General features: G+C 37.3%; 2 protein-coding genes across 3 annotated transcripts in view; one reads left to right on the plus strand and one right to left on the minus strand.

Annotated features, from left to right (window-relative positions):
- LOC125683425 (leucine-rich repeat and IQ domain-containing protein 1-like) overlaps positions 1–1,820 on the plus strand; it is a 38,148-nt gene extending 36,328 nt beyond the window's left edge. For both annotated transcript variants that reach the window (XM_048924562.2, XM_048924561.2), the window contains exon 32: positions 245–1,820. In XM_048924562.2, the coding sequence (XP_048780519.2) occupies positions 245–387 (143 nt within the window). In that variant the 3' untranslated portion in view covers positions 388–1,820. The remainder of the gene's footprint in view (positions 1–244) is intronic.
- On the minus strand, positions 1,772–9,954 carry LOC125683428 (uncharacterized). The gene is made up of 12 exons (XM_048924565.2): positions 9,420–9,954; positions 8,761–8,905; positions 8,301–8,333; positions 7,932–8,071; positions 6,553–6,667; positions 6,308–6,406; positions 6,114–6,207; positions 5,937–6,014; positions 5,772–5,860; positions 5,119–5,338; positions 3,345–3,484; positions 1,772–2,455 (listed from the first exon to the last, which is right to left on the minus strand). The coding sequence occupies exons 1-12, from the start codon at positions 9,628–9,630 to the stop codon at positions 2,113–2,115; spliced, it is 1,707 nt and encodes a 568-aa protein (XP_048780522.2). The 5' UTR covers positions 9,631–9,954; the 3' UTR covers positions 1,772–2,112.
- Between the last annotated feature and the right edge of the window lie 290 nt (positions 9,955–10,244).

Consider the following 10,244-nt stretch of genomic DNA (forward strand, 5'->3'; position numbering starts at 1 on the left):
TTGCCACTTCCTGGCTCAAAGGTATGCTAATAATTTTACCAGAATAAATCCTGGCAGACAAGGAAGAGTTATCTCTCTTGCAAGCAATGAAGTTGCCCCTCCCCCCAGAAAAAACCCGCTATATGGTATTATGTATATGTACATGTACACTGAAAACAGACATTTGGGTTTCACATTTCGCTTAATTTCATAATAGATTAATTTCAGTAACTACATGTTAAGTTTGTGACATTCTCTATTACAGCCTCCGGTGGAGCCCGGTTCCCTCCCATTAAATCCAACTCTGCAGGGTCAGGAAAGAAGAGAGAAAGAATTTCGTTCAGAGACAATGAGGTCAAACTGGGTATTGGATGGGGAGGGGGCAAGAAAAGGGGCAAACTGGTTTAACTCATGGTAATTAGTGTGGATTCTGTACGAAGAAATTCAGTGTTTGATGTCAGTTTTAATATCTGCAGAGCAAGAATATTAAGGCTAGATGTTTAACTTTTGTACTGTGTATTTTTATGGAAATTTTGGTACCATTGAATTGCTTTGAATGTGAAATATACATGTACTTCATTTTACTTTAAAATTTACAATCAGTCTGTATAAAAGATTATGTGTCAGTATTTTTGTAGATGTAAATTTGAATGCTCACAAGTATATTGAATAATGCATGCATGTACAGGAAATGTTAAGCTTTCAGCCCTCTTTAAGACAAAAAATAAAATGTAACACTCAATAGGTGTTACTCATCAGAACCGATTGAATGAATTCACGTTAAAATCTTGGAGTCATTTTAAATTAATAGAGCTAAATTGTTCTTTTTATCGTTCTTGTATTCATTAAAATGAGATTTAATGTTCACAAGGATCCTTTTATGCTATGAACAAAATGTTCAATATTTTGTAATTATTATCACCCATCTTTACACAAAAGTATTACGGTACAGTGATAGCTGGAAGTTCATGCCTCTGGTGGAGGTTATAAGTTTCTAATTTCATTTCTCTGTCACATATCAAGCTGAAACTTGCTTTGTAGCTTCTTTGTGGGTCACTCTAGATCATGTTGCAGTTTTGATCCATTTCTCCCTCTTGCAGGAGTTTTGTCCCTTTATTTGAAAAATTTAATGTTTATGGAGGGTACATGATTTGTCTAACTCCTCCCACAGTTTTCATGTGAGGACCTTCTTCTTTTACATTTGAATGAGTATTGAAGATGTGCATGTGGCAAGGATTCTTTAATTGATTTTTTAAATATTTGAGAAAATTAAGGTTGTTGAACTTAATAGTCAGTTTCAGGAAAATATTACAAAATGGTTTGTCCTTTCAGCTCCTCCAAGTTTTCAAGCTATGGCCTTTGTAAAACAACTTACACAATTCATCATGTACATATTGCAAGGAATTTGATTCCCAACAATTTTCTAATTCTGTTTGATATCTGAAAAAAAATCACTGTTGAACTCATTCGGGGGGGGGGGGGGGGGGGGGGGGCATTTTTTTTTCACACACCTCTTGTCACAGTTTGAAGTTTTAAGCCAGGACATTTTATTCATATCGTGCAAAAGAAAGTATGTCATGTTTTAAATAAAACACCCTACATAAGCTTGCAATGGCTGCATTACATGTGTATGTACTGTTTCACATACTTTTGTTTATTTGTAATATGCATCCATCCACACAATATGTACTTTAACAGTACAATTTTTTGCATGTGTCAATTTCCCTAGCGGTGGATAGTAATTTATTTCAATGCTTGTTTTTTGTGATCAACATTCCAATTAAGAGACAGATTAAGCTTGTTATCAATATTTATTGTTTGAAATAAAATGCCACATTGTGTACAGTTGTTGTTTTGAAATGAAATCTCAAGTGCATTTTACAAGGTCAATGTCCACCTCATTCAGCACTAAGTTACAGCAGGAAATGGACGGTTGGCTTTCACTGATGTCCAGCATCGGTCAACATACAAAGCTATGTACCGTATCATATACAGTATATAAAATAATAAATAAATGTACATTGAAATTTTCATATACAAAAAATGATGCCTGCATCATGTTGTCTACAGTGGGTACATACAACTTTTATATACAAAAACAGTTGAGTAAATATTTTACACTACCACATACAATTAAATTCCGCCATTCTTTCCGTCATCTGTATTGTCAAGCTTCTCCATCTTCTGCTCATTTGATGCCGGCTCGGCCTGTTTCTCCAGCGGTAAGATAGATGAAAGTTTTTCACGAACAACTTTAATTTTAAGAATTTCAAAAAACGCAAAAACAAGAATGATAACGATGAAATAGATGAACCACAGTATCCAGATTGCCGTGTGGGAGAGGGCGAGAAAGACTCCCAGGGAAATGTTGATTAATCCCAAGACCACAGCTATACGCCCAATGTTGTGGTGGAACAACTCCCAGATCCGCCGCTTTAGCTGAGTTTTCTCCCCTTCCGCTGGTCTGTGTGGACGACTGTAGATGAAATTAGAAATTTTTGACATTAAAAAAAACCTTTTGGCTGAATGAAATCTATAATGTCCTTGTACTGCATTTTAATTCAGATATATGTTATTGAGAAACTCAAAAGGATTAGGCAACAAGCTTAGCCTATGCGGCCCCTCTCTCAATTTAGATTATACTTATATATCATTACTGACGAACAAGTTGATGGTGCAGGGGTTTCAACAGTCTCGTTTAAATTCAGCATTTCGCAAATTCTATGGTCGTTATGGCAATCCAGTTTGCCAATACAGCCTGTCATTGGGTCAAATGCTGTCTGACGTGTTTCATACCGATTGTTAGACCGTTCTTGGCACACTGATTTTGACTATACCGATAACTCTGTTTGCCTGATCAATATATGGGCCTCACAGCAGGTGTGACCGGTCGACAGGGGATGCTTACTCCTCCTATAGGCACCTGATCCTACCTCTGGTGTGTCCAGGGGTCCATATTTGCCCAACTATCTATTTCATATTGCTTATAGGAGTTCCAAGATTGATCACTGTTCGTTATCTTCACCTTTCATATAATCATGAACTTGAAGAAATAAATCAGATCACCACTCATCATTCTTTCTTCAAGTTAATACATGTACTTTTCAACACAGAACCTGCTCATCCACTAATGAGAATCTTACGTAATTTAAACCTCAAGGTGTTGGTCTCCAGTTCTTGACTTTGTATTATATACTTGGTAAGTTGGTATAGTTGAACTTTGGTATTTCAAACATTAATGTGTCAAATACCTTGGCTATGTCGAAGCGAGTTACAAGTAGAAGTCCCAACTACATTTTCTTAATGTCTTTTATCTCTTCACAGCTGCACTGAGATAACAAGGTTTGACTGTATTGTATACTTACATTAGAGCATTGAAAGGCTGGCTGATGCCTAGCAACATGACAACGATTCCAATAGCACCATGCGCAAATTTGAAGTGGTCAAACTGGACAGAAACTATCCCCATGACGAGACCAATGATACTGAGAACCAAACCAGAGACCTACAGTGGAATTTTAAAAACCTTCATTTAGGCTAACATCTGTTGATCATCTTTCTTATACAGTAAAATATCTGTATCTCGAATATGGTTTATCTCGAATACCCCGCTTGAGTCGAAGTCGACCGCCGGTCCCGGCCGTTTTCCCTATATAAATGATTAAAAAAAACTTCTGATATTTCGAAAACGGTAATCTCAAATACTCCGCTTATGTCGGAAGTATTTTCAAGGTCCCATACCCTAAATTCACCTGGTTTATCTCGAAGTGCAGTCAATTTTATGATCTGCTTACCATACCTGGCGTCGTTAAGTCACACATTCACACCCGCGGCTACATCAATTATAATTAATGACCGCTAATCCACGCTCGCCTTTTCCGAGTAAACCCAGGTCGCAATAAATGGTTCAACAGCTTGGGTGATTAGTGAAGCCTTCCAACATTACAGTTAAAGTTCACTGCCAATTATGAACTAACACACCCGATTCCAGGGATGGTGTTTTGAATGACACACGCTCTATCATTAACATGTGGGTTAGATAAACGCACGAAATCGTCGAAGTACGCTTGAAGGTAATGCTCTTAATATAGATAATGCATTTAATAGTATACGCTTCATCATTAAAACTAGTACAGAGAAAACACGAAAATTTATTTAATAAACATTTAAAAGTTTGATTTTTTTAAAAATCCGTATTTTTTGTTTCTTACGTGATAGGTTCTTTCATTACAGTGCAATAACTATACATCCCAGTCGAGCCTGGACATCAGTAAACTTAAAGTAAGCATACAGGCACGATCATCTTAATTTTGAAACACATTGTGAATTCAATTGGATGTTTATATATATTAAAAAAACCCAAAATGTTTGTCTTTGAAATTCCACAATATTAATTTATCAACTGTATTAAACTATAAGAAACGGCAATGGGGTTTTTGTTTATAATGCAAATCCCATACTATGCATCAAATATCCTCCTTCAAAAAAAATATCCCAGATCGATTTTGGATATCTCGAACCCCCGGATATCTCGAAGTTTTTTCGAGGTCCCTCGGACTTCGAGATAGATATATTTTACTGTATTTATATAATTAAATTAGAAATAGTGGCAGATAAAATGTAAAAACTTTCACTATTGAAACAGAATTACAGAATAGCATATTCAAAAGTAAATTTTTTTAAAATAAAGTGCACCGCCACGGCACATGATACGCCCGTCACATATTGTTAACAGTATAGATTGTACCCATTAAAACATTTTTTTTTATATCACCTTAATTAAATGTCACAGTGACCTTAAAGTAGGATGCGACACACCTTCTACCTAAGATGCATTAGTTGACCAATTTTGGTGATTCTAGGTCTAATAGTTTTCAAGTTATGAGCCGGACAAATTTTTGCCATATATGGCCATATCTTCTTAATGAAAAGTCACAGTGACCTGGTTTTAATGTGCGACACACCTTCTACCCAAGATGTATCTACAGACAAAGTTTGATGATTCTAGGCCTTGTAGTATTTAAGTTACGGGTCGGACACGAAAAAGCTAACAGACGGACGGACATGAACGCCATACCATAATACGTCCCGTCTTAAGACGGGCGTATAAAAACATTTGACAAAAGGTCTTTATGTGACCTGTAATATTCTGTGAAGTAGAAACCATGTGGTTCCCGAGGAGCTGAAGTATCTTGCGATGAATGTCCCCCACACCAGACATACGCCCCACCCCAGGAACATCAGGATTCCGTGCACCATCAGGAAGTTGGTGAATATGGACACACATTCACTCTTCTCTGCTTGATCTGCTGATGTGGAGTTCCCCGCCAAAAACCAAATGTCATTCAGCAAAGCACTCCTTTAAGAAAAAGATGGCACATGTACATATAATCTCTTCTCCTGCCCCCTCTCTCTCTCTCTTTCTCTCCTTCCTCCCCTTTTATTTCTCCCTTCACTCTCTCCCTTCTCTCCTCCCTCCCCCCCCCCCCCCCCCATACATGGAACTCAAACTTGTCCTTTCTGTCAACGGGAAAATGAGTAGATTCACCAAAACATGGATCAAATGTCAAAATCCTCATTATTCATACAAAAACAAATGTAATCAAACTCCTCATTATTCATACAAAAATTTCTCAGAATTGTGAATAGAAAATATATCTTGGATTATATTCAGAAGTTTATGTTTGAAGAATTTAATTTGAATCATTATCTTACTACAGAGTTTTTTTTTAATATCACAATTCCTATGATTATCAGACAGCTTGTTGTAACTAAGTGAGATGAACCATTACGTTTCGGTGTTTAGTCCTCCAAATAAGTACACCCCTGTGGTGGAGGAAGCCATGGCAGCTGATGCTCTCTTGGCAGGAAATGAACTGCTCTGTGTGAGGAAAAATATTTGATACATATTTTCCAGTTTCAAGATTTGAATTGACAATGCACAAAAATAATCTTACTGCTGAGGTTTTCCTGGGGGTCCACGTCATGGAATCGGGGTCCAGTACCACCACCGTGTCTGCAGGGGCTTCTGTTGTCTGCAGGGTAGAATTATAAGACAACATATCTTCCAACTGAAGGAACATACTAGTGTGTTTTGTAATTTTCATCAACATTATTTCATCAACATTATGTACCTGAATAACTTGTCTGGTTTTCTCAATCCCTCCATACAAAACAACTCGCTTCTGTCCGTTCACTTCTGGTAGCAAGGCCATACTGCTGTACGTCCTTCAACGTAACGATAAATGAAACAATTTGTGTGATGGAAATTCATTAAAATACTGTTGCTGATGCTGTAACAAAATGAATGTATTTTCAATATTCATACCTTGGGCTTGCACAGCTCGGCAGTTCTGTCCACTCTTGGTCAGAGTTTTTGAATATCCAGGAATCTCCAGATGGACAAGCTCCACCAGTTTGACCACCACTGAAAATTCATTTTGAGTAAGACTCTCATACTCGTGTTGATATAAAGCATGGGTACGCTTGATGGTAGTTCTCTTATATATACTATATAAGACACTCACAGACCTACATGTATATACTGATACATGTATATATATATGTACATACCTTAAACATCCACCATAGATGACCAGCCTGTTGGAATCGATGACTGCACCGCTATGAAGGCATCGTCCATGAGGATAGTTTGGGGAGTAGGAATGACAAAACCCATCACAGAACCCTAGAAGAGGAGATGATTGTCCCTGTACATATCTCTAACTACAGTTCAACTTCAGTATCTTGAACACCGATATCTCGAATACCTTGGATATGTCAAAGTGATTTATAAGTCCCAACCACTTAATTCTTCAAGTATTTTACCCTTGATATCTCAAATCCTCGGATATCTTAAAGTTTTCTTGGTCCCATGAAGTCGAGATAACTATGTTTGACTGTAAATATACTGTATGAATATACTCACTCACAGACCAACATGTATATTCTGAGATCATCTCTATATACTCACTCACAGACCTATATACTGAGATCATCTCTATAAATATACTCACAGACCTATATATTGAGATCATCTCTATAAATACATGTATACTCACTCACAGACCTGTACACTGAGATGATCTCTATATACTCACTCACAGACCTGTACACTGAGATGATCTCTATATACTCACTCACAGGCCTATATACTGAGATCATCTCTATAAATATACTCACTCACAGACCTGTACACTGAGATCATCTCTATACACTCACTCACAGACCTATATACTGAGATCATCTCTATATACTCACTCACAGACCTATATACTGAGATCATCTCTATATACTCACTCACAGACCTATATACTGAGATCATCTCTATATACTCACTAACAGACCTATATACTGAGATCATCTCTATATACTCACTCACAGACCTATATACTGAGATCATCTCTATAAATATACTCACATACCTGTACACTGAGATCATCTCTATATACTCACTCACAGGCCTATATACTGAGATCATCTCTATATATTCACTCACAGACCTATATATTGAGATCATCTCTATAAATACATGTATACTCACTCACAGACCTGTACACTGAGATCATCTTTATATACTCACTCACAGGCCTATATACTGAGATCATCTCTATATACTCACTCACAGACCTATATATTGAGATCATCTCTATAAATACATGTATACTCACTCACAGACCTGTACACTGAGATCATCTCTATATACTCACTCACAGACCTATATACTGAGATCATCTCTATATACTCACTCACAGACCTATATACTGAGATCATCTCTATATACTCACTCACAGACCTAAATACTGAGATCATCTCTATATACTCACTAACAGACCTAAATACTGAGGTCATCTCTATAAATATACTCACTCACAGACCTGTACACTGAGATCATCTCTATATACTCACTCACAGACCTATAGATACTGAAACCGTGTCTATGAATAACTCACTCGTGGACCATGTGTTGGTTGAAGTATCCAATATGAAGGTATCAAAGAAGCGTTCTCCAGCAAACCCCAAACTGACGTAAAGTAGATTTGAACCTGAGAACACGCCCCCTGCCACTCCGTATCGAGTGCTTGGTGGGGTTCTGTAAGAAGCAAAAAAGTCAGACTTGTGTGGGCATCGAATTTAGGATTCATATTTGTTATCTATATTCTACCGATAGTTGTAGAAATTTCTGTCTAATTCATATTGTATCAGTATAATACTGCTGTCTGTATTTTTGTTTTCAGGACCACAATGTAAACTAGTTTTTAAACTAATTGCGCTATCCTGTATATAAATAAAGGACATTATTATCATTATCTTTGCCTTACCCTGTTGTTGAAACTTGACTCCAGGCTGATGAGCTGAAATATATTTACTCAATATACCAAAACCATCTAGAATGTCATAAATACGCAATCACATGTGCATCTAATATAAACAATATCCAGACATCAACCATAAAATAAACATATCTCTAAGAATATGGTTTATATTTTCATTCTTTCTTTGGAGAAAACAGTTAAACATACAAGAGGTGTATTGGTTTGGGATGATTTCTTTTTTGCCTCCTAATAAAATACACTAGTCTGTTTGAATATTACTACAGTTACTTTCTGTGATAACAACACCCTTAATGACTGAAGGATTGATTCGTCATTAATTTACAATCTTAAAGAACTCCAGAGTTTTAAGGAGCTACCATTTCCTCCCCTTACACATTCCCGGATACATTCATCTGTCGGAGGAAGTGGTGATATCATTACACGGGATAACGAGTCCTGTACTTACGTGATGTCGAATCTCCACACATCGTTGTAGAAGACCTTGTTTGGTCCCTCACCCGTTGTAATGTACAGGAAGTTCCCCACCACCCCGTACACCATACTGAAGCGGGCACCTGGCCTGGTCGCCGCACTGACGTCTGACCAAGTCCCTGTACATTAAAACAAACTAATAGAGTATAAATCATCTCTGGAGGGTGGCCATCCACTCCAAATAGAAGTTGAACTCCTCTTCGAGAGAGAAAGGAAGCGGGTCATCTCAATAATCTCTTCTTGTTTATCATCATGGGCACTTGAATAAAAAATAATAAACTATTTCCTTAACATAACTCGGGTTATTATACAAGTATTGAATGAATGGTTGATTTATTATGGAAATAGTTTATTGTTTTTGATTCAAGTGTATGTGGTCATCCTCGGAAACTCACGATCAGTCTCGTCATCGTAACATTCCGCAAAATTAACATATTATAATGGTTCTGGGTCTTCAATAATGCCCATTTCCAGAAACCCCAATGCATTTCACGTGTGTCGTATACATATAACACAAATTTCTGCTGAAAGTTATTTTAAAAATCTATTAAAAGAATGTGCGTCATATAATCGGTTGGATTTGTTTGATAATAATTCTCAAAATCGAATTGTCGCGGTGTGATCGATGCTTACCTGTACCGATATCGAATTCCCAGGTATCGTCTGTAATGGGTCCACCTCTCCCTCCAAAAACTACCAGCTTATTCTGGGTCTGGAAGTACCCTAACGCCATGTCCCTCCGCGCTGACGGGGTAGTGGCCCCGGCGGTCACCGAGGACCATTCCATCGGCTCCACCGGCTGGGCAATAGCGCAAATAACCACGACAACAACCGACCACAACATTGCTCTCTCTCTCTCCGAACGAGGAAGTTATCGCGGGTTGTCTTAATTTAGACACAGGTCAGTTAAATTTACTGGTATTGTGTTCTTTCTTTACGTTCCTTCCCTCAAGCCGCCGGTGTAAACATTAAAGGTAGGTAGACATTGATCGCGATTTATAACAGGTCGATCTGTACGCATCCATGCACATCTCTTCAAACTTACGTTCTAAAAGCTGACATCCGTGTATGCAGAACTGTATAGTACATTAATTATTGAAAAAGCACGTTTTTTAAGTACCAACGCACCTAGAAAAAAAATCATCAAAATTACTTGTAAATTCAAGTGCTAGTGCACTTTGCTATGAAATTATTGATTTAGACGGGAATATAGGTCTAAATCATGAGAATTTCTCTTTTATTTATTGTTCAAAACAAATTTCTGCATAGTCATATACGCAACACAACCAAATTAATGTTGGTGACCTTTCAACGCTTCTAAATTGCAAATTCTAAATAAAATTACGGAAAAATTGCCCCTCCCCCTTTTACTATTGTGAAATTAGCGCACGAAATAAAATGTAATATGTTAATACAGGGACATTAAATGTGTTTACGCTATACGTATCACTGATCCTC

The sequence above is a fragment of the Ostrea edulis genome, chromosome 6, assembly GCF_947568905.1.
Source record: "Ostrea edulis chromosome 6, xbOstEdul1.1, whole genome shotgun sequence".
Classification (NCBI taxonomy): domain Eukaryota; kingdom Metazoa; phylum Mollusca; class Bivalvia; order Ostreida; family Ostreidae; genus Ostrea; species Ostrea edulis.